Source organism: Schistocerca americana, chromosome 8 (assembly GCF_021461395.2).
Source record: "Schistocerca americana isolate TAMUIC-IGC-003095 chromosome 8, iqSchAmer2.1, whole genome shotgun sequence".
In the NCBI taxonomy this organism is placed as follows: Eukaryota; Metazoa; Arthropoda; class Insecta; order Orthoptera; family Acrididae; genus Schistocerca; species Schistocerca americana.
This window is the reverse complement of record NC_060126.1, coordinates 428747162-428771489: the sequence shown is the minus strand read 5'-3', so window position 1 is coordinate 428771489 and position 24328 is coordinate 428747162. Positions and strand designations below refer to the sequence as shown.

The following is a 24328-nucleotide window of genomic DNA, read 5'->3' as shown; positions in this document are numbered from 1 at the left end:
TATCAGGATAATCGACTTAGGTGAAAGATTAGTTTTCCAGCCCGTTAGGCTTCGTGGCTCACACAATCATTTACATCGTCAGCCTATGCCTCGTTTTTCAACTGGGTCTATGTATCGCTGTAGGTTCCCTTCGCTGCTCCTTCCTTTGTGCACGTTGTAGCCATCGTGACTTATTTGCCGAGATCTGATTTCAGAGTTAATTCTTTTCTTGCGTCGTTACTTTGGGTTAGGGCGCCTATATATTAATGACCTTGCAGAGAATAAAATGGTTCAAATGGCTCAGAGCACTATGGGACTTAACATCTGAGGTTATCAGTCCCCTAGAACTCAGAACTACTTAAACCTAACTAACCTAAGGACATCACACACATACATGCCCGAGGCAGGATTCGAACCTGCGACCGTAGCGGTCGCGCGGATCCAGACTGAAGCGCCTAGAACCGCTCGGTCACACCGGGCGGCGTGCAGAGAATATTAGGATAGTAAGGTCAGACTGTTTGTACATGATGAAGTTTAATAGTCAGATAGAGAAAAGATTTCAAAATGGTGCACGGGCTGGTAACTTTCTTAAATGTCCAAGAACGTATAATTGTCCTCGTAGCAAAGGTGAAAAACGTAGTGTGTGCTATGATCACAACGTCACTGAGTCACAGCTGGAATCATACAAGTCATAGAAACAGAAATGGATGTAACAATCTCTTGGAACGTGAAACTGAATGATCACATTGGTTCACATGTAAAGTAGGTGCCGACATCGGGTCACAGGCAGGATACTGAGAAAAATTCAGTCAGTCTAGAAGAGAGGTTGCTTACGAAACACTCGTGAAGATAGACGTCTAAGTATCGCGTGAATGCCTACTCATAAGGTTTTCAGGAACGGTATTAAGTGAAGAACCTAGGAATATACTAGAATCCCTTACGTACCGCGAGGACACGATTAGTTGAATTAAACAGCGCGCAGAAGCGTTTACACAGTTTTTCTTCCAAGCTGCATATTCGAATGGAAAGAAACGGAACCATCACATCTAGTACTATGAGATGTATCATCTGCCACGCACTTCACAATGTTTTGCAGAATATCAGTTTAGGCGTAGAGGAACTATATTTTTCTTTCACTGAATTCAAATTCGTGTCGTCCTTGAAATATCTGACTGTTTCTATACTGACCACTTGTAGTCTTTCGCAAGTACGGAATCCCGTTGTGTCCTCGTATTTCAGTCGCGCCAGTGACGAGCAGCTCAGGAATAACAACGTGACACACGCCAGGCGCCGCTACTTGTGTAGCTTTCACAGCCAAACACCCCGCGCCACCACACAATTCATTAGGACCCGCCACGAGCATGCACGTTACGCACTGCGAATGTGGCCGTTGCTATTCCGAGTAACTCCCAGGCTGCGCTCACAGTGGATCCGATATCGGTGGATTCAGCCGACGATCGACATCGGCCATAGACGACTGAACTTTCCAAATCAGTACTCCATTACGTGCGAACACTGTAGCCGATGTTATCTCCCGAACGTACAGACTTCTGACGACAATCGGTGAAATTCAAATCAGTTTGTTTTCTTCGGTCAAATCGAGCGACGTTCTCGCACACGAAATATGGAGCGTGAGAATCTGATAAGTTTAGTCCAAGAAAGAGTGAATTTGTAGCATCCTGAGGATCAAAATATCATAATCGGGTTATAATTCGGAATCTGTGGCCTGAAATTGCTGGTTTATTCGAAACCTCAAATAGGCGAAATCTTTATTGGACATTTCAGGCAAAGATTATAACCTCAGAAAATAATTTGTTCAAATGAAAAGGGTGGCGTATCTTATATCCTTACATCTACTGTAGTAGATCTTTTTTGTGGTATTTTGTCATTAATTGCCTACAAATTAGTATTACTGCTTACTGGCGTTCTATGCCAGTAGGATAGTTGGTTGGTTGGGGGATTAAAGGGACCAGACTACTATGGTCATCGGTCCCTTTTTCCAAAGACAAAGAACACCCACAGAGAATAAAAACGAGGAACAGAAGAGATCACAGACGATACCGAACAGGAGAGACTGAGACAAAGACAAGACAAAACGAACGAAAACCACATAGAGAATGACGGTGGTTGGCCGACCATAGAAATAAAAAAGGAAAAGCCAACCACTTAGAAACACATTAAAAAATCAGTGTAAAATCATAGGCCAAAGGCCAGCATCAACACAAAACAATAAAATAAAACAGAAACACTCAGATTAAATGATAAAATCCCCCTGCCCGAATAAAACGTAAAACTAAGTCAGCCATAGCGGAGTCGTCTGTTAAAAGGGCAGGGAGCGTATCAGGCAGCGTAAATGTCTGCCTGACCACAGCTAAAAGGGGGCAGGCCAACAGAATGTGGGCCACTGTCAAAGCCGCCCCGCAGCGACATACAGGAGGGTCCTCCCTGCGCAGTAAATAACTGTGTGTCAGCCGGGAGTGGCCAATGCGGAGCCGGCAAAGAACTACCGAGTCCCTGCGAGTGGCTCGCAGGGATGACCGCCACACAGCCGTCGTCTCCTTGACAGCACGGAGTTTATTGGACATTGTCAGTTCGCGCCATTCTGTTAATATGAAGTGGTTTGCAAATGTGGCGTACGCTATGTATTTCCAATTTTAAGAGCTGTAGGTTTTCAGAGTATCTTATGCCACACTTCAGCTTGTCTTTCACTCGTATGCTAAATGACAGTCATTGAAGGTTAATTGACGTACATGTGCACAACGTTAAATAAATACAGCAAAACAGAGTGTTTATAACTTGCTTTTCAAAGTCACCACGAATTATCTCGGGTATGTAACAGAATGTTTCTCCCGTCATCTCATACATTCGTAAAACTTGTTTGGTCATTCCGATAACTAAGGACAGAGTGTATACTATTCGCCATGTTCTTTACCAGACAGAAAAACTCATTCACATGCATTCAGCGTCTCTTAATAGCAGAAGCCGCTGTGCAGAACTCGTATCCAAGCAGAGAGGCATCGTGGTATCCACCCCACCCTAAGAGGTTAAAATATAACCCACATCATACAGAGAATAGATTCTAACCTAACCTAACCTCCTTGACCCTGCCAAAAACTAACGAAGAAGATTGGATGCACTACGATCCCGCTGTCGGCCTACGTTATCGGGCGATCTCTCGCGACGGTGTCTGACGACCGTTGTCGGTGCCGCTGTGAACGCAGCGTAATAGGTGCGGACCTTTGGACCTGCAGAAAAGATTGATTTATCGCTACTCCACGCGTCAATTTACACTACTGGCCATTAAAATTGCTACACCACGAGGTCGGATTGTAGCCTATCGCGATTGCGGTTTATCGTATCGCGACATTGCTGCTCGCGTTGGTCGAGATCCAATGACTGTTAGAATATGTAATCGGTGGGTTTAGGGGGGTAATACGGAACACCGTGTTGGATCCCAATGGCCTCGTATCTCTAGCAGTCGAGATGACAGGCATCTTATCCGCAGGGCTGTAACGAATCGTGCAGCCACGTATCGGTCCCTGAGTCAACAGGTGGGGACGTTTGCAAGACAACAACCATCTGAACGAACAGTTCGACGACGTTTGCAGCAGCATGGACTATCAGCTCGGAGACCATGGCTGCGGTTACCCATGATGCTGCATCACAGACAGGAGCGCCTGCGATGGTGTACTCAACGACGAAACTGGAAGCACGAATGGCAAAACGTCATTTTTTCGGATGAATCCAGGTTCTGTTTACAGCATCATGATGGTCGCATCCGTGTTTGGCGACATCGCGGTGAACGCACCTTGGAAGCGTGTATTCGTCATCGCCATACTGGCATATAACCTGGCGTGATGGTATGGGGTGCCATTGGTTACACGTCTCGGTCACCTCTTGTTCGCATTGACGGCACTTTGAACAGTGGACGTTACATTTCAGATGTGTTACGACCCGTGGCTCTATCCTTCATTCGATCCCTGCGAAACCCTACATTTCAGCAGGATGATGCACGACCGCATGTTGCAGGTCCTGTACGGACCTTTCTGGATACAGAAAATGTTCGAATGCTGCCCTGGCCAGCACATTCTTCAGATCTTTCACCAATTGAAAACGTCTGGTCAATGGTGGCCGAGCAACTGGCTCGTCACAATACGCCAGTCATGAACTCTTGATGAACTGTGGTATCGTGTTGAAGCTGCATGGGCAGCTGTACCTGTACACGCCATCCAAGCTCCGTTTGACTCAATGCCCAGGCGTATCAAGGCCGTTCTTACGGCCAGAGGTGGTTGTTCTGGGTACTGATTTCTCAGGATCTGTGCACCGAAATTGCGTGAAAATGTAATCACATGTCAGTTCTAGTATAAAATCTTTGTCCAATGAATACCCGTTTATCATCTGCATTTCTTCTTGGTGTAGCAATTTTAATGGCCAGTAGTGTATTCGCCAGACGCTCGAAAAGCTGTGTTGCGGTTGACAGAGAGAGGTTAGCGATGTTTCAGAAACGACTGTAGCATCTATTAGGCGAGAACAAGACAGAGGAGAGAAACCTCGAAAGTTGCGAACGTATCCTTCGGCACTGTAAAAAAAAAGTGTTCAACTCGTCCTCCTCGTCGTCGTCCTCCTCCTCCTCCTCCTCCTCCTCCTCCTCCTCCCCCCCCCCCCCCGCCCGCCCCCCCTCACCCTGCAGGAGTTCTTCAGGCTTGAGTTATTGGACTACATAAATTTATTTTGCGGAAATAAATGCAACATTAAGACAAGTGCTGTTCGCATAAGAACTTTAAGCACGATTTATCGTGTTTTGGCAGAAAGTTGGGGAATTCTGTGTGGGGTACCTCCGCTTTCCTTGCAATACAGCATATCGATTAACAAGTAAATAAGTGCTGCTTCTATAAACTGCAGAGCAAGAGCTGACTGTTCCGCCATTTTTAGCCGATCATCCACATAGCAGCGGTACTGTTTACACAGTTTTCTAGTTAAACTACGTTCCGTAGAAAGCATGCAGGACGAACAGATGCCAATTCAGCTGCTGAATAACACGACGTTTGCCTCTCTCCTATTCCCTACACCTCCTCCAGACCTGTAGAGAGATGGTGCGACGACATATCTCACTTCACACGCCACAGTCAATGGCTTGCGTTTCGCGCTGGTTCTTCGCACATAAGCCTTACCGCGTCCATACAGTGTGATTAACAGCTTGTACACGTGCTCTAGCCAATAAGGTCTGTATGCAGAGAAGGCAACTCTTCATCTTAATACATAAGAGCAAATAAAGAACCTCGAACGATAATTAGAAGAGTAACATACATTCTTCATCACGTGGCTACGGGACATATTTTCCTACTTTCTGTAAAGTACGTATACAGTCCTTCAGTTTCTTCAAGTGACACTATCAAACAGTATGGGGACTATGGCATTATATTCAATCCTGTGTTAGCTTCCTCCCCCTCCTCCCACCCACCCACCCTTTGCCGAATACCGGGCGCGGGGACATTTTTGCTATTAGCACCACAGCAGAAAAAAAGAGCTTCTAATCGGAAACAGAAACATATAAATACGCAATACGCTATCCATCACCTTCCAAATTAACCTTTTTATGCTACATTTCGGTCTGTTACCCGAATCTCCATTAAAAAAGACAAAGCTTGTTTTGTGACAGTCGTCGGATTTGACAAGTCACAGTCGCACGGTCACTTTCCAACCTCACGTAAACTCTGCTACAGATAATTCAGTCACCACAAAATTCACTTTTCAAAGAACATGTATCTAGTTGCTGTGATAGGTCACTGCTCAAAACTGGACAGTAGTATCGAGATCTTCAATACACCCCATTCTCTGCATCTACGATTCAACTGTCCATATCAACATCTAATCAATATCTAAGCGCAACTCCTCCGCATACCCAGAATAAATTTAAATTTACACCGAGGCGACAGTCATGGAATAACGATATGCACATAACATATGGCGGTAGTATCACGTACGTACGGTATTAAAGGCCAGTGCATTGGCGAAGCTGTTATTTGTACTCAAGTGATTCATGTGAAAAGGTTCCCGGCGTGGATATGGGCGCAGCAGGGGAATTAACAGGCTCTGAACGCGAAATGGTAGTTGGAGACAATGCATGGAACATTCCATTTCGGCGATCGTTAGGGAATTCAATATTCCGAGATCCACAGTGTCAAGAGTCAGTCAGTTTCAGGCATTACTTCTCACAACGGACAACGCAGTGGCCGACGACCGTAAGCAGTGGCGTTTGCGTAGAGTCGTCAGTGTCAAAATACAAGCTACAATGCTAAAAATAACCGCAGATATCAAAGTGGAACGTGCGACGAACGTATCCGTCAGGACAGTGCCCCGAAATTTCGTGTTAATGGGCTATGGCAGCAGACCACAGACGCGAGTGCCTTTGCTAACAGCACACGACATCGCCTGCAATGCCTCTCCTGGGCTCGTGACCACATCGGTTGGACTCTATATGACTGGGAAACCGTGGCCTGGTCACATGAGTCCCAGTTTCAGTTGCTAGGGGCTAATGGTACGGTTGGAATGTGGCGCAGAACCCACGAATCCATGGACCCACGTGGTTAACAAGGCACAGTGCGAACTGGCGGTGGCTTCATAATAGTGTGGGCTGTTTTTCCATGGAATGGACTGGTTGCTCTGGTCCAGCTGAACCGATCAATGACTTGAAATGTTCGGCTATATGGAGACCATCTGCAGCCACTCATGGACGTAATGTGACTTACCCGCCCATCCAACACTTATGGGACATAATCGATAGGCGACTTCGTGCACAAAATCCTGCACCGGCAACACTTTCGCAATTACTGACGACTGTAGAGGCAGCATGGCTCAGTATTTCTGCAGCCCTCAACGACTTGTTGAGTCCATGCCATGTCGAGTTGCTGCACTAGGCCGGGATAAAGGAGGTCCTACACGATGTTAGGAGCTATCCCGTGTCTTTTGTCACGTCAGTGTAGAGACAACACTATCACTCCGGTGCTACAGCACATGTCAGTTATTAGGCACACATTTTAAACTATCGGATTATATAAGGAATAGCTAAAGTCTCCAAACACAAACACACACACACACACACACACACACACACACACACAGACAAACACAAAAAACACACACACACACACACACACAAACACAAAAAACACACACACACACAAACAAACACAAAAAACACACACACACAAACACAAAAAACACACACACACAAACAAACACAAAAAACACACACACACACAAACAAACACAAAAACACACACACACACAAACACACACACACAGACAGAGAGAGAGAGAGAGAGAGAGAGAGAGAGAGAGAGAGAGAGAGAGACAGAGACAGAGACAGAGACAGAGACAGAGAGAGAGAGAGAGAGAGAGAGAGAGAGAGAGATATGGGGGGCAACAAGTTGAATGAAATGACACCAGATTTTTGTTATAGGTTGAGTATCACAGCCAAAGCAAAAGTTTCCAGAATGAGATTTTCACTCTGCAGCGCAGTGTGCGCTGATATGAAACTTCCTGGCAGATTAAAACTATATGCCGGACCGAGACTCGAACTCGGGACCTCTGCCTTTCGCGGGCAAGTGCTCTACCAACTGAGCTACCCAAGCACGACTCACGCCCCGTCCTCACAGCTTTACTTCTGCCAGTAGCAAAAGTTACTGTGCAGCACACGCTCTCTCGCCGTAGAGTACATGCGGGATCGTGAATGGCGCGGCTGAGAATTATCAGGTGCTGCATCGGGGCAGCGTTCTCCCACAACACGCTCAAGGCCTGACCCGGCATCTGGCCGAAGAAAAGCAGTCAGGGCCACCGCACACGTCATCCGCTTGTGTTTTGCTGCCGAACACAGCTTGCAGAGTGACACGGCAGAATTAGTAACCACCATTAGTCGATCAGCATATAAAGAAGATCGGTAGGTAGGTCTTGCGCGACCGTAATGTACTTATTATGGTACAAAGTTACTTGTGTGATTTTCCAGTTACGACAGACCCCTGCAGTAACATACGCTATGTACCCATCGTTCTACTTCAGCAGCAAAAAGATTCTAGCTGGCACATACTGACGAGAATACTAACAGGCAGTGTGGTGCCTGAATCAGCTGCCAGAAACACGGATCGTTTTTGGTTCATTGATTCTTCCAAGCCGGCCGTGGTGGCCGAGCGGTTCTAGACGCTTCAGTCCGGAACCGCGAGACTGCTACGATCGCAGGTTCGAATCCTGCCTCAGGCATGCATGTATGTGATGTCCTTAGGTTAGTTAGGTTAAGTAGTTCTAAGTTCTAGGGGACTGATGACCTCAGATGTTAAGTCCCATAGTGCTCAGAACCAATTGAACCATTTTTTTTTTGCTTCTTCCAATTAGAAACTGTAAACAGAGGCGGACTGATGAGGTATGCTATGAGGTGATTCTCAGCAGAATCGGAGAGGGAAGGAATACATGGAAAACACTGACAGGAAGACGGGACAGGATGGTAGAACGTAAGTTAAGCAGGGAATACCTTCTCTGGTACTGGAAGCAACTGTAGCGGCTAAAAACTGTAGAGGAAGTCAAAGATTGGAATGTATCCATCAAACACTTGAGGACGTAGGTAGCAAGTGTTACTCTGAGATTGGCAGAGGAGAGGTATTGGTGGCGGACCACATGAAACCAGTCAGAGTACTGATGACTCAAAAAAAATTATATATATATATATATATATATATATATATATATATATATATAATGGAACAATGTATGGCGTGAAGCTTAGTTCCATCTGAGGATTACATTTACTGCCGAAATAACTGATCCACGACTTCCACAAATGGTTTCAGATTTTCACAGCGTCTTTACGAATACGCAGGGATATAAGCAGGGAATAGCTTCCCTGGTACTGGAAGGAACTGTAGCCGGCAAAAACTGTAGAGGTCCGCCACCAATACCTCTCCTCTGCCAATCTCTTCATCTCAGAGTAACACTTGCTACCTACGTCCTCAATTGTTTGATGGATACATTCCAGTCTTTGACTTCCTCTACAGTTTTTGCCGGCTACAGTTCCTTCCAGTACCAGGGAAGCTATTCCCTGCTTATATCCCTGCGTATTCGTAAAGACGCTGTGAAAATCTGAAACCATCTGTGGAAGTCGTGGATCAGTTATTTCGGCAGTAAATGTAATCGTCAGATGGAACTAAGCTTCACGCCATACATTGTTCCATTATGGCCGAAAGTTGGGTCTGGCAACAGAAAAGTGGCGGGATCGAATCCTGGTCGGACCTCGGAGTATTTCAGTCCGCTTTTAAACTTGCCTACACCTCTCAATGATGATAAGAGTCGTCTGGAACGACACGTGGTTCATATTCCACGTTAACCTCTACGACCCCTTTGTCCGGTAGCATCACTAGGGCAGGTTAGGGACACGCAAATCATGTCACACGGGATTTATTATGGTGGAAAAGCGGCAAGCCCAACGATATTTCAACAGACTGATAGCTACATTTTTGCGACTAAGAAGTCTTATTTGATATAGAAATATTTCCATAGTACAGGCAGGCGACCGTTCAGACTTAGCACAACTTTGAAATACAGAAATATAGATCGCACAATTCTTTACTAAGCGATGATATTTTGAAACGCGTAATGCTTAATAAAGAACTGTGCGATCAAGACTTTTCTATATTTCAAAGTTTTGCCAGATAAGGAGTCTTAGCCACATACTAACTGCTGTGTTTTCAGGCTACTCTGTTACGATTCTCAGCTTATTCTGTTACTAAATAGGAAGATGCTTGAAGGTGACAGAATACCTTGCACTTTTATCCTAACATTACTGGCGACAATTTGTGTTCTTTGCGGCTACAGAAACAGGTAATTTTAGCAGCCACAAATTGACTACCAAAGATTGTCACGAGCGCAGAAAGAAGAAAATAAAAAAAGCACACGTCCGGAATGAACCAGTCAATACCAGTTGGTGAGTGTTAGCGAGGTGGTACAGGTAGGGAACCAGTTATAAACGATACCGGAATAGATACGCAGACCAGAGTGGAGAGGGCTGCTATGCAATCTACGATAACTGAGCATAAACACAATCGAATAAGAGAAGCACCAAGAGGTGGACGACGGACATGAGGTGGAGGAGAGCTTATTGTACATACAAATCTACATCTACATACATATCCTGTAAATCAATGTGAAGTGCTTGGCAGAGTGTATGTGACATGGTACTACATGTTCTGTGCGGTATTTAAGTTCAAAATTTTGCAGAGATACTAGAGGAATAATTTTTGCAGAGGTCCATACAAGAATGTTTTTGGTAGACACCACAGCACGTGATGTAGTGGAGGCTACCCTCTAATGCAGACGCAGAAAACGAACAGCTAGTGGCCTGCACTTTTGAGAGCCTTGACGCATGTCACTAATGGGCGGAAAACTACCTCCGTAAGCAGTGGCGCCGACTACGATTAACTGTCGTGGACAGGCGTTCCGAGTAGTTAAGCCAGAGAAGTAATGACTATTTATTTCCTGCAGTAGCTAAGCAGACTTCTACTTAAATACCTAATACACACAAACCCGCTTCCATAGACATGGTAGCTACCGAGTGTGGTGTGTGCGATTCGGTCTTAGGTGGAGGAACCATACTCTAGCAAGAGGACTCCATAAAGGGTGTGCCAATGTCCTGCGTTAGATTACACTACTGACGATAAACAGGAACCACCACAAAAATAGATTGGAGTAACCGTCTGGAGTAAACAAAAGTGAAATGAATACAGAAAACTACCTGTAGGGAAAGCAGATGCGACACTGAGATTCAATGCAAGAAGCTTAATCAACGGCGAAATAAGTGGCCTACAAAACACTTGTTCGACAGATTACTGAGTACTGCTAATGAGGCCGGCACCATTACCAGACTGGGTAAGGGCAGTCGAATGAAAATGAGGCAGATGAGAAATAATATTGAAAAAAATCAGGTAACTGCAAGTAGGACTTGCGTACCGAATGTTCCGTAAAGCTTTAATTAAGGATACACATAGTTTTTTCCATCCTGGGAATCGAGAATCTAGGCGATTTTTGCCTGTTATCGGTATCAATACTGGCAAGATATTGGTTCCGGGAATTCTAAGATTTTCTAGATTAATTCCAAGATAACTTTCGGATTATTTTCACTTAATTGTGCCGTGAAGTCTTGCTTCCTGCCACATTTCATGATTCTAGATCAACGAGAAGTACCCTATAGGTTTTGATGAGTGAATCTGCGAGTATAAAATAATATTATGTGATCAAAAGTATCCGGACACCCCCAAAAACATACGTTTTTCGTATTAGGTGCATTGTGCTGCCACCTGGCAGGTACTCCAGGTACTCCATATCAGCGACCTCAGTAGTCATTAGAGATAGTGAGAGAGCAGAATGGGGCGCTCCGCGGAACTCATGGAGTTCGAAAGTGGTCACGTGATGGGCTGCCACTGGTGTCATACGTCTGTACGCGAGATTTCAACACTCCTGAACACCCCTTGTTCCACTGTTTCCGATGTGATAGTGAAGTGGAAGCGTGAAGGGACGCGTACAGCACAAAAGCGTACAGGCCGTCCTGGTCTGTTGACTGACAGTTGAAGAGGGTGATAATGTGTAATAGGCAGGCATCTATCCAGACCATCGCACAGGAATATCAAACTGCATCAGGATCCACTGCAAGTACTGTGACAGTTAGCCGGGAGGTGAGAAAACTTGAGTTTCATGGTCGAGCGGCTGCTCATAAGCCACACATCACGCCGGTAAATGCCAAACGACTGCTCGTTTGGTGTAAGGAGCGTAAACATTGGACGATTGCACCTATGTGATACATAGGATTAACGGAGTACACCGAAAAAGTTCAACGAAGAGCAGCAAGTTTTGTGTTGTCGTGAAACAGGGCAGATAGTGTCACGGACATGTTAAAGGATTTCGAATGGACACCATTAAAACAAAGGCGTCTTTCGTTGCGGCGGAATCTTCTCACATAATTTCAATCACTAACGTTCCTCTCTGAATGCGAATATATTTTGCTGACGCCGACCTGCACAGGGAGAAACGATCATCAAAATAAAATACGGGGAAATCAGACCTCGCAAGGAAAGATACAGGTGAAACTTCCTGCCAGATTAAAACTGTGTGCCGGGCCGAGGCTCGAACTCGGGACCTTTGCCTTTCGCGGGCAGAAGTAAAGCTGTGAGAACGGGGCGTGAGTCGTGCTTGGGTAGCTCAATCGGTAAAGCACTTGCCCGCGAAAGGCAAAGGTCTTGAGTTCGAGTCTCGGCTCGGCACACAGTTTTAATCTTCCAGGAAGTTTCATATCAGCGCACACTCCGCTGCAGAGTGAAAATCTCATTCTGGAAAGATACAGGTGTTCGTTTTTTCCACGCGTTCTTCGAGAGTGGAATAATAGAGAATTATTGTGATGGTGGTTCGACGAACCCTCTTCCAGGCACTTAAGTGTGATTTGCAGAGTATCCGTGTAGATGCAACCCTGTAGAAGAGAAGAAAGATCCAAGGAAGAAGGGCGTTTTAAGTCGCGGCATCGTTTAGTCAGCATGAGAGCGTTACGGGGATGCTGCACGAACTCCGTGGCAGACTTTGATAGGCGGTGTTCACCACGTTTAGGATTACTACTGAAATTCGGAGAGTGCGCCTTCAGGGAAGAATCCGGCAAGATATTGCTTCCTCGCAGGTATGTTCTGCGAGATGACCACAACGAGAGAAACAGAGGTCCTAACGCAGATTTACCGACAATCACTCCTTACGCAAATGGAAAAGGGAAATGAGGGAGGCAGGAGGGAGTGACATAATGGTAGCAGAAGTACCCTCCACCAAACACTGAGACTGCTTGCGGGGTGTAGAGGTAGCTGCAGCTTCTTGGCAGTGAGAGCACGACAGGTTACTGGTGTTGGCAGTGGGGAACGCAGAGCTCGGCCGGAGTAGGTAGTAACCCGGTGCTGGGTTTCACACGCTCCACAAGAACACAGACACAGAAGCAGACAGCTGAGGCACTGGTTGCAGGCGGCGCGCGCAGCCCCGGACGCAGAGAGCGGCTTACGTAGGAGCCCCTCCTGGAGTAGTGCGTGGCGCGGGACGTGTCCATCGCGGCGCGGCGTCTGCGGCAGACTGGCGGCTGCTGCCGCTAGCTGGCCATCAGGCGGAGCGCAGCCTGATAGCAGCAAACACAGTGCGACGGCGACGCCTGCAAGGCCGCGGCGGGTGTGGCCAGGGCCGCGTGGGGGGCAGTGGCGGAAGCCGGGGCCCGACCTACTTAACACCCGCCGGCTGCGGTTCTACGGCCGGTGTCTGCCAGAGCGCCGGTAAGCTCACCACGTCTCGATGCTCCGGCAACGGGGCAGCGCAGCCGTAACCTTGATCTTGATCGCAGTCTTACAATTACTCGTTCCTGTGCTCACGTTCGAAGTAATGCCGTTGTTGTTCGTGATGTTGTGGTGGTGGTGGTGGTGGTGGTGGTCGTCGTCGTCGTCGTCATGGCGGCGGAGATCGTGTTAATTGTTATGACAGTATTAGTTATGGAGACTGTGTTGGTGATGGTGGCAGCTGTGGTAATCTCGCTGATCATGGTGGTCTCTAGTGTTCACTGCATTCATACTGCAGTCTGTTTTAGTTCTGGTTGCAATAATAGTCGTGATGACGATTGTGGATGTGCTCGTTGCAATGATGGTGATGGCAGTAGTGGTGGTGATTCTCGCTATGGCAATTATGGTGATTATTGTTGCAGTGGCAGTTGTTGCGGAAATGGTGGTTGCAGTGACAGTTGTAGTGACAATGGTGGTGGTGGTGGTGGTGGTGGTGGTGGTGGTGCTTGCAAATAGCAGTTATGGTAATGGGGGCTGGTTAAAATGGTGGAGGTGTGAGCTCATTTCAGTGGTGGTGGTGGTGGTGGTGGCGGTGGTGGTGGTGGTGGTGGTTGTTGTTGTAAATAGCAGTTGTGGTAATGGGGGCTGGTTAAAATGGTGGAGGTGTGAGCTCATTTCAGTGGTGGTGGTGGTGGTGGTGGTGGTGGTGGTGGTGGTGGTGGTGGTGGTTGTTGTAAATAGCAGTTGTGGTAATGGGGGCTGGTTAAAATGGTGGAGATGTGAGCTCATTTCAGTGGTGGTGGTGGTGGTGGTGGTGGTTGTTGTTGTAAATAGCAGTTATGGTAATGGGGGCTGGTTAAAATGGTGGAGGTGTGAGCTCATTGCAATGGTGGTGGTGGTGGTGGTGGTGGTGGTGCTTGTAGTTACATTCACAGTTGGGGGGTGGTGGTGGTGGTGGTGGTGGTGGTGGTGGTGGTGGTGGTGCTGCTGCTGCTGCATTACTAGTTGTTGTACTGGGGCTGATTGGAATGATTGTAGTGTTGGTGCAGCCAGTTGCAGTCACGCTTGTTGTTGTTGTATCTGGTGATAGAAGTGGACATGATTGTAGTGGAGAATAGAAAACAGGAATGTAATAAACTAGAATTGATCACAGTCATTGAAATGTCAGAGCTCGTTTCTGTTGTAGCTCTGGTTTGATTTCCGAAATTTTTTTCCGTTTGGGTCCTCACAGTCCCTTTTAGTTATTCTGACAGCCGGATTTACATCAAGATAGATTTATATGTATGTGGTTGAATAGCACCTTCGTAGCCAACACAATGAATTTGACAGTTTTACATGAATTTCGTTTATGGTTTTAATCAAATTATTGGTGCAGCTCAGAACGATGCCTTATAATGTTTTTAGGGTAGTCATTTAACTAGCCTCCTTTTTCTTTTTAGATTATCTGGTGATGCCTAACCACGGCGAGACGCGTTATTTCTAAATAAAGAGGACTTCGCAACCACGAGTGTTCTATGTTGGAGGTAACTCATCGCAGTTATTATCATGTCTTCACACACTAATGTGATGGTATATTTTAGAAATTATGGCCAATAGTTTTGTTTACGTGGTATGAGCTTCCGAGATGATTAATGACTGATAGCTCAAACATCTAATGATGCTCTAAGAGAAACTGTATGGCATTAGTACGCTCTAGTGCTGTATATAAGACAATCGCATTGTCATAGGATGAGACAGCAGCAGAGGCAGGAGGAAAGAAGGCATTTGAGTCAGAAACATAAGTGCAGTAATATAACGAGCTGATTTAGTGCGGTATTGCTCAGAAAAAGGGGCAGGGGAGGGTGATGTTTTGGCTACCTTAGTTATTACACTGGGAAATACCTTTGTCAAACATATTTTACAAAATCTTTGATAGTGTACTGAGGTTTTTTTATCATATCGTTTACAAATGTTTGAGTGTGGTCGTACGTATCACAAAATACTTGTCGAAGGACTTGGATAGTATAATATGGGCCTTAGGGATAGACAGAAAGAGCTCTGTGGTGTCATGCTGTTTGTGGCAGGCAGGAGCTGACTATGTCAGTAAGGCGATAGGGCAATAGAGTGTCTCGCAGTCAGGTGACAGCAGTATTCGAAAGGAGATGATGTTACGACTTTAGGGCGCGTCGCTTTCATTAGCATTTAATATTCATCAGACTAATAATTTTGTCGGTCTATATACGTTTATTAATTGTGATGCCTTGTCTCAATGACATATTTCATGTATTTTGTTTGATGTGGGGAAACAAAGTATTTTTCTCTTATTGAAAGAAAACTGAACCTGTGAACCTCTGAAGTACTACATGACGGTACCTGGCCCATAACCATGATTTCGGTGAGTACAACGGCAATGCTGCTGTCAGACAAATCTGAATAAGGGCTTTACTCCAATCAGTGTTTCCTAGTGTCATCACCGAACTAACTTTTTAAAAATGAAAACACGGAAGCCAGCAGATAAAGATATTACGTTTAGTTGCTGGCTTAGATCCGCATTTTATGTCGACAGCGTTGTACATGAATGATGTACTGCAAGTAGGCCGACTATAAACAGCGAAAGGCCAACCACAAACAACTCTGGCGTCAACTCATTTGGCTAAATCAAAAGACTGTTGTTGCACTGTGTTGACCGAATGTGTCATTCTATCGAATGTTCGAATGTGTGTGAAATCTTATGGGACTTAACTGCTAAGGTCATCAGTCCCTAAGCTTACACACTACTTAACCTAAATTATCCGAAGGACAAACACACACACCCATGCCCGAGGGAGGACTCGAACCTCCGCCGGAACCAGCCGCACAGTCCATGACTGTAGTGCCTTAGACCGCTCGGCTAATCTCACGCGGCCATTCTATCGAAACGACAGTTATGTGAGGCACTGTACCTATAGAAATGACGTTGCATTTTGACAAGACGCGGATCCTAGGTGTGTCACAACTGAAAGAATGCACATGACGTGCCTAGACAGGAGATAAAGTAAGCTGCCTGGAGAACCGTGTTGTTTCTGTGTTTGACAGTAACCAAGGCGTCAGTCTGTGGTCAGGTGCAGTACACCGGCGAATAGCCCGGCCTTCGTGTGTGTGTGTGTGTGTGTGTGTGTGTGTGTGTGTGTGTGTGTCCTCCAATGGCACCCTCGCCTGTCAGCCGCACACCACGTGCAGCGCAGGTGTTCTCTATTATCTCAGACAGCGCCTCCAGCAACGTGCTACAAGTTGGCGTGCGCTGACAAACACACGGCGCAGCAGACGCACTGCACCGTTCTTGGCTGTGTCATTCTAGGACGAGTAAAGTTTGTTCCTGTCGGGATGCAATGCTTTTCTGGAGCCTAATCGAGGGAACGTCTCCGTTTGCTGAAATGAGCCTTCTTTGCCTTGCAGAACATGTAAAGAGCACTACCGCGAATTTACACAAACAACAAAAGTGCAAGAAAGTACATAGAGAATTTTAGTCGCCCTTGTATTCCTCTACAGAGGGAGGCACGTATATTGGAACATGTTGGAATTCGATATCAACCATTCCATAGGTCAATGCCTCCTTAGAAAAATATTTGATGTTGCCTACGGAACCATGGCTGTATCCAGGCGAGCATATCTTGCCAAGGTTATTTCGACTACGCTGTAGAAGTTTCGCTGGGAAGCCCTTAAACATCCTTCATATATCTCCAGAATGAGATTTTCACTCTGCAGCGGAGTGTGCGCTGATATGAAACTTCCTGGCAGATTAAAACTGTGTGCCCGACCGAGACTCGAACTCGGGACCTTTGCCTTTCGCGGGCAAGTGCTCTACCAACTGAGCTACCGAAGCACGACTCACGTCCGGTACTCACAGCCTTACTTCCGCCAGTACCTCGTCTCCTACCTTCCAAACTTTACAGAAGCTCTTCTGCGAACCTTGCAGAACTAGCACTCCTGAAAGAAAGGATATTGCGGAGACATGGCTTAGCCACAGCCTGGGGGATGTTTCCAGAATGAGATTTTCACTCTGCAGCGGAGTGTGCGCTGATATGAAACTTCCTGGCAGATTAAAACTGTGTGCCCGACCGAGACTCGAACTCGGGACCTTTGCCTTTCGCGGGCAAGTGCTCTACCAACTGAGCTACCGAAGCACGACTCACGTCCGGTACTCACAGCCTTACTTCCGCCAGTACCTCGTCTCCTACCTTCCAAACTTTACAGAAGCTCTTCTGCGAACCTTGCAGAACTAGCACTCCTGAAAGAAAGGATATTGCGGAGACATGGCTTAGCCACAGCCTGGGGGATGTTTCCAGAATGAGATTTTCACTCTGCAGCGGAGTGTGCGCTGATATGAAACTTCCCGCGAAAGGCAAAGGTCCCGAGTTCGAGTCTCGGTCGGGCACACAGTTTTAATCTGCCAGGAAGTTTCATCCTTCATATAGTCCGAATCTCTGCCCACGCGATTTACATATCGTTGGAGCCCTGATGAAAGACTTTCTGGGATGCCGATTTGCTTCCGAAGAAGAGGTTCACGTTTGAATACAATCATAGTTCTGCATGCAACCCCAAACATTATTCCATGAAGGCACTGATCGCCATGTGTTGGGGTTGTTTGGGGAAGGAGACCAGACAGCGAGGTCATCGGTCTCATCGGATTAGGGAAGGACGGGGAAGGAAGGCGGCCGTGCCCTTTCAAAGGAACCATCCCGGCATTTGCCTGGAGCGATTTAGGGAAATCACGGAAAACCTAAATCAGGATGGCCGGACGCGGGATTGAACCGTCGTCCTCCCGAATGCGAGTCCAGTGTCGAACCACTGCGCCACCTCGCTTGGTTCGCCATGTGTCAGAGTCCGATAAAAGATGTTAGGCGGTTACTTTTTAAATAATTGACAGTTTACTTACTTTTCCATCTGTCCCGTTTTGATTTGGCTGTTCCTTATACTAACGTCGGAACCGTGCCCTAGAGCTGGTCGCACTAGCGTCTTGCGTGCTATTTCTGGACTTCTACACCCACATCTGTATCTACATGGATACTCTGAAAATCACATTTAAGTACCTGGCAGGGGGTTCATCGAACCACCTTCACAATAATTATCTATTATTCCAGTCTCGTACAGTGAGCGGAAGAAGCTCTGATTTCCCTTATTTTATGATGATGGTCGTTTCTCCCTACGTAGGTTGGCGTCAACAAAATATTTTCACATTCGGAGGAGAAAGTTGGTGATTGAAACTTCGTGGAAAGATTGCGCCGCAACGAAAGATGCCTTTGTTTTAATGATACCCATCCCAAATTCTGTATAACTTCAGTGACACTATCTCCCCTATTTCGCGATAATACAAAATGTGCTGCCCTTCTTTGAACTTACCCGATATACCTTGTTAATCCTGTATGGCAAGGATCCCAGACCGCGCAGCAGTACTCCAAAAGGACGTACAAGGGCAGCATAGGCAGTCTCTTCAGCAGATGTCACATTTTTTAAGTGTTCTGCCAATAAAACGCAGCCTTTGGTTAGCCTTCCCCACAACATTTTCAATGTGTTCCTTCCAATTTAAGTTGTTCGTAATTGTAATTCCTAGGTATTTAGTTGAATTTACGGCTTTTAGATTAGACTGATTTATCGTGTAACCGAAGTTTAACGAGTTCCTTTTAGCACTCATGTGGATGACCTGACACTTTTCATTATTTAGGATCAACTGCCAATTTTCTCACCATACAGATATCGTTACTAAATCGCTTTGCAATTTGTTTTGATCTTCTGATGACTTTCCTAGTTGATAAACGAGAGCGTCACCTACAAACAACGTAAGGCGGCTGCTCATATTGTCTAATAACTCGTTTATATAGATAAGGAACAGCAAAGGGCCTATAATATTACCTCGGGGAACGCCATGAATAACATCTGTTTTACTTCATGACTTTCCCTCAGTTACTACGAACTGTGACCTCTCTGACAGGAAATCACGAATCCAGTCACATAGCTGAGACGATATTCCATAAGCACGCAATTTCACTACAAGCAGCTTGTGTAGTACAGTGTCAAAAGCCTTCCAAAATCCAGAAATACGGAATCCATTTGAAATCCCTTGTCAATAGGACTCAACACTTCACGTGAGCAAAGAGCTAGTAGTGTTTCACAATAACGATGTTTTTTAAATCCGTGTTGACTTTTCTACAGCCTTAACAAATATACGTCATCTGTTCGTCTTAATTATTACAGACAGAACGTGTTTATTTCGTTTCGTTTTATTTCGTTGCATGCTGTTATTCGTTAATATTTCAACGCTGTAACGTGTTCATTATGTTCGTCACTAATATTGTACCCATATACTATTGGGCTGCTCCACTTACAAAGGGCCTTACAGACTTACAGGACTTGAAGGACATCAGTTTCAGAAAGCGGTAGGACACATACTAAAAAAACTCTAAAAAATAGCCTTAGAACGTTAGAAGATTTCTGAGCCCAGTTAAACACAAAACATTTGGCTAAGACCAAAACGTACAAAGAAAAGAATGCAAGTTTTGTAAAAGTAACTGACATGTGGATATAGCTGTCCAGAAGTTAGATAACAATGAAGCTGTTATTGTAGTGTAGTCTATTTTCTAAAATCATGTAATTATTGGACATTCATGTTAATAAAGATCCATTTGCGTAAAAAATATATTTCAAAGATAGAAGTTTTGTAATCTTGAGGTCGCAGGTTCGAGTCTGGATAGGAACAACCATTTTTTACTAAATCATATATTACATTTGATAATAAATGTTAGATTTGAATAAAAATAAAAAGAAGTGGCTGCTACTGGGAATCGATCCAGTAAGCTCACACCTGCGAAACTCAGCTAGCAACGACTGTCAAGAAATAAAAAAAATTTTACAATTAACAACGCTCGGGAATCTTCTAATTGCAGAGGATGATTTTTTTCGAGCTTTTTCTATAAGAAAATCGCCTCTTGTTAGTTGTGGACGGGCACTGCATTGCATTATCTCACATTTCTTGCACGAAACACAAATTCTGCCCAAGTCATTCTGCATTCCTTTCCGATCGACTAAATGACGATAATTTCCAACAGCGTGGAAACAACACTGCTGACTATTTGACTGGAAGATGCACCGAAGTATAAGAAAGTGTAACGTAAGTAACGTATGAGAAAAAATCGTTTATCGCTTGGGAATAGTGTCACTGAGAAATTATTTTAACAGCTGACACCGACCAAGCACCTTCCATTGAACCTTAACAGTAATGTAAGACTGAACAATCCGTAGCAACGGAGGCAGGAGCTATATTATTTCCCCACTAGCAAATTTCTAGGACGCACAACTATTAAATCACTTAGGAGACACACGTGCGGCTCACATACGAAATTTTCTCATAACGGAGAGCATCCTTAGTATTTCATAAGCCTTTCAAGATACTGACAAGGTTTTGAGCAAGTGATTGAACAAAAGTCGGAGCATTTCATCCATCGTCGTTAATTTTTTTTGTTTGGAGTCAGTGAGATACTGAACGAACGGTAACTCTGACGTCGTTGAACAGGGTGTGAAAAACTTTCAGCACAGAGATTTATCCATTTTTGATGTTCATAGTTTTTCCAGACGATACTAGTGTTATAATAAATCCCACTAGAGAGAAAGCAACAGAAGAGTCAGTTAAATGATATTTTCCAAAAAAAAAGTGGTTCTCTGAAAATGGACTCGCCCCAAATTTTGGAAAAAAATAACACTAAATTGAGTCCTGTACAACAGTTATACCAACAACTGATGTAGCACATGAACAGGAGACAGCAAGTAGGGAAGAATGCTCCAAATTTTTGGTGTACATATTTATGAAAATTTGAACTGGAAGAAGGATATTACTGAGCTTCTCAAACAGTTAAGTTCAGCTGCTTTTGCCCTTGGTATAGTTGCTAATCTTGGAAACAATCGTATCAACCTCCTGATAAAATGGTTCAAATGTCTCTGAGCACTATGGGACTTAACAGCGGAGGTCATCAGTCCCCTAGAACTTAGAACTACTTAAACCTAACTAACCTAAGGACATCACACACATCCATGCCCGAGGCAGGATTCGAACCTGCGATCGTAGCGGTCGCGCGCTTCGAGACTGAAGCGCCGAGAACCGCGCGGCCACACAGGCCGGCAACCTCCTGAAATATTTCGCATATTCCCACTCAATAATGCCGTACGGAATAATATTCTGGGGTAACTCATCACTTAGAAACGCGAACAGTACGAATAATGTGTGTTCACCCACGTACGTCATGTAGGCACCTCTTCAAGGAGCTAGGCACTTTACTCTGCCGTCACAGATCTCTCTCAGTGCCCTATGTCAAGTTCACACGACAATGGGAGTTGATCAGCGCTGCTCTAGAGACTACTCTTATTATTTTATGATGACTACCATGGAAAGCGGAAAATACACACACACACACACACACACACACACACACACACACACACACGGCCGCACACAGAGAGGGAGATGGTTATTTTCTCACAGTTGCCACTAGCGCGTTGCCTGTCAAAGGAAGTGCGTGACGTGACGTAATTTCAGAGGTCACCTTCCGCCGCAATGTCACAGTGACAGCACGTGCAAAAAACCCTACGTCGCAACACTGGCGCCGTTCAGCTGGGACGCCCGCTCCCCCGGCTCTCATACCTCGTATCGAAGAAGGCGCCACAGTCTGAGGATATTACGTTTCCTCTAGTTTTTGGTTATGTGGTAGCAGGAGGATATACACTGAAGAGCTAAAGAAACTGGTACACTTGCCTAATATCGTGTAGGGCCCCCGCGAGCACGCAGAAGTGCCGCAACACGACGTGGCATTGACTCGACTAATGTGAAATAGTGCTGAAGAGAACTGACACCAGGAATCCTGCAGCGCGGTCCATAAATCTGTAATAGTACGAGGGGGTGCAGATATCTGCTGAACAATTCCTTGCAATGCATTCCAGATATACTCAACAATGTTCATGTCTGGGGAGTGTTTAAACTCAGAAGAGTGTTCCTGGAGCCAATCTCCAGCAATTCTGGACGTGTGGGGTGTCACATTCTCCTGCTGGAATTTTTCAAGTCTGTCGGAATGCACAATGCGCATGAACGGATGTAGGTGATGAGACAGGATGCTTCTGTACGTGTCGCCAGTCAGTGTCGTATCTAGACGTATCAAGCGTCCCATATCACTCCAACTGCACACGTTCCACACCATTACAGAGCCTCCGCCAGCTTGAACAGTCCCCCGCTGACATGCAAGATCCATGGCTTCATGGTACATGTCCATCCTCTCGATACAACTTGAAACGAGACTCGTCCGGCCAGGCAACATGTATCCAGTCATCAAAAGTCCAATATCAGAATTGATGGGCCCAGGCGAGGCATAAAGCTTTGTGACGTCCAGTCATCAAGGATACACGAGTGGGCCTTCGGCTCCGAAAGCCCATATCGATGACGTTCCGTTGCATGCTGACACTTGTTGATGGTCCAGCATTGAAATCTGCGGCAATTTGGGGAAGGGTTGCACATCTGTACGTTGAACGATTCTCTTCAGTCATCGTTGGTCCCGCTCTTGCAGGATATTTTTCGGGCCGCAGCGATGTCGGAGATTTGATGTTTTACCGGATTCCTGATATTCACGGTACACTCGTGAAATGGTCTCACGGAAAAATCTCCACATCATCGTCACCTCGGAGATGCTGTGTCCCATCGCTCTAGCGCCGACTATAACACCAGGTTCAAACTAACTTACATCTTGATAACGTGCTATTGTGGCTGCAGTAACCGATCTAACAACTGCGCTAGACACTTGTTGTCTTAAATAGGCGTTGCGGACCGCAGCGCCGTATTCTGGCGTTTACGTATCTCTGTATTTGAAATACGCATGACTGTACCAGTTTCTTTGGAGCTTCAGTGCAAATTAAAACATAAACTTTTTAGGCCAAACTGCATCGCATCTACATTTACATCCATACTCAAAAAGCAAATTCAATGTATATGGGAGGGGTGAGTCATCGATTTGCTGCCACGCGAAGTTAAGTCATTCGAAAAGTAAAGAACGTTTTGGTCTAACGATCCACGCAATTCTCCCCACGCGACCGCTGCTGTTATCATGGACCTTGTAACATGTATAATTTTTTTTCTGAATTGTATGTAAATATTTGTAATTTAAATGCTTTCTTTTAATAAGTAAGGACATTGCTTCACTGTATGTGTAAATTTAGGTGCAAGTCTGTTGAAATTTCATTGTATTTATCTGTGTCTTGCTGTGAAACTTATAAGCTCTGGGAAAAAGCCAAAGCAATTGTTATTTGCATCGACTAGCAACAATAATAGCAGTGCTTGTGCATTGTAAAATCTCTGGGTAGGGAGTTGTTGCGCGGAGCAAGGGAGACGGGTTCCAGCGCTTGTAGTGTGCGGAAGTGTGGTGTTAACGCTCTCGCAGTAGAGAGTACCATTTCGCCGGCATCATGTACGCGCTCCGGCCAGATGCCTAGCAGCAGGAGTAAGGACAGTGGACGGGCGGAAGAGGCTGTATTAATTACGATTGCCCGTTCCTGTAAGTAGCCGTGCTCCACAAGATGCTACCGTCTTCAACTACAGCAGCAGTTCCAGCAACACAGATTCGTCGTCGGCTCAGAGTTTCGTCGTATGCACAGCGTTGAAGTAAGACTTTTCATTGGTAGAAAGTATTAACGGCTAACCCAGCAGCACAACTGAATGTGATTTTATTGATAAAATTTATTTAAATAATCATACAGTTTAATTGCTTATTTTCAAATAAGTACTCGATTTTTTTTTTTCAAAATTTATGACAAACATGACGTAAGAGTGACTTCTGAGTTTTCTTTATCATTACATACTCACTTAAAATTAGTGTCAAATAACGTGACAACCTTCAGTTGCCACGTCAGTGTCTAATAATACATATTTTTCTTTCCCATCATCTTGTACAGGATTTTGGATGTAAATTGCTCTAGTTGGCTGGTGACTGTTAATTATTTCCATTTCGTTCATTAGTGTAACTTTTGTATTC

At 45.3% G+C, this 24328-nt stretch overlaps 1 protein-coding gene and 1 non-coding gene across 6 annotated transcripts in view; both read right to left on the bottom strand.

The window, feature by feature from the left end:
• LOC124546021 (TBC1 domain family member 4) overlaps positions 1-24328 on the bottom strand; it is an 891805-nt gene that overhangs the window by 75634 nt on the left and 791843 nt on the right. Inside the window, exon 1 of one of the 5 annotated variants that reach the window (XM_047124994.1) lies at positions 13049-13104. The exons of the other annotated variants lie outside the window; for them this stretch is intronic. Within the exon in view, the coding sequence (XP_046980950.1) occupies positions 13049-13093 (45 nt within the window). The 5' untranslated portion in view covers positions 13094-13104. Of the gene's footprint in view, positions 1-13048; positions 13105-24328 lie in introns of those variants that run through there. 5 annotated transcript variants of the gene reach the window in all.
• Positions 7540-7614, bottom strand: Trnas-cga. Its single transcript has one exon. It is a non-coding gene; the product is annotated as a tRNA-Ser (tRNA).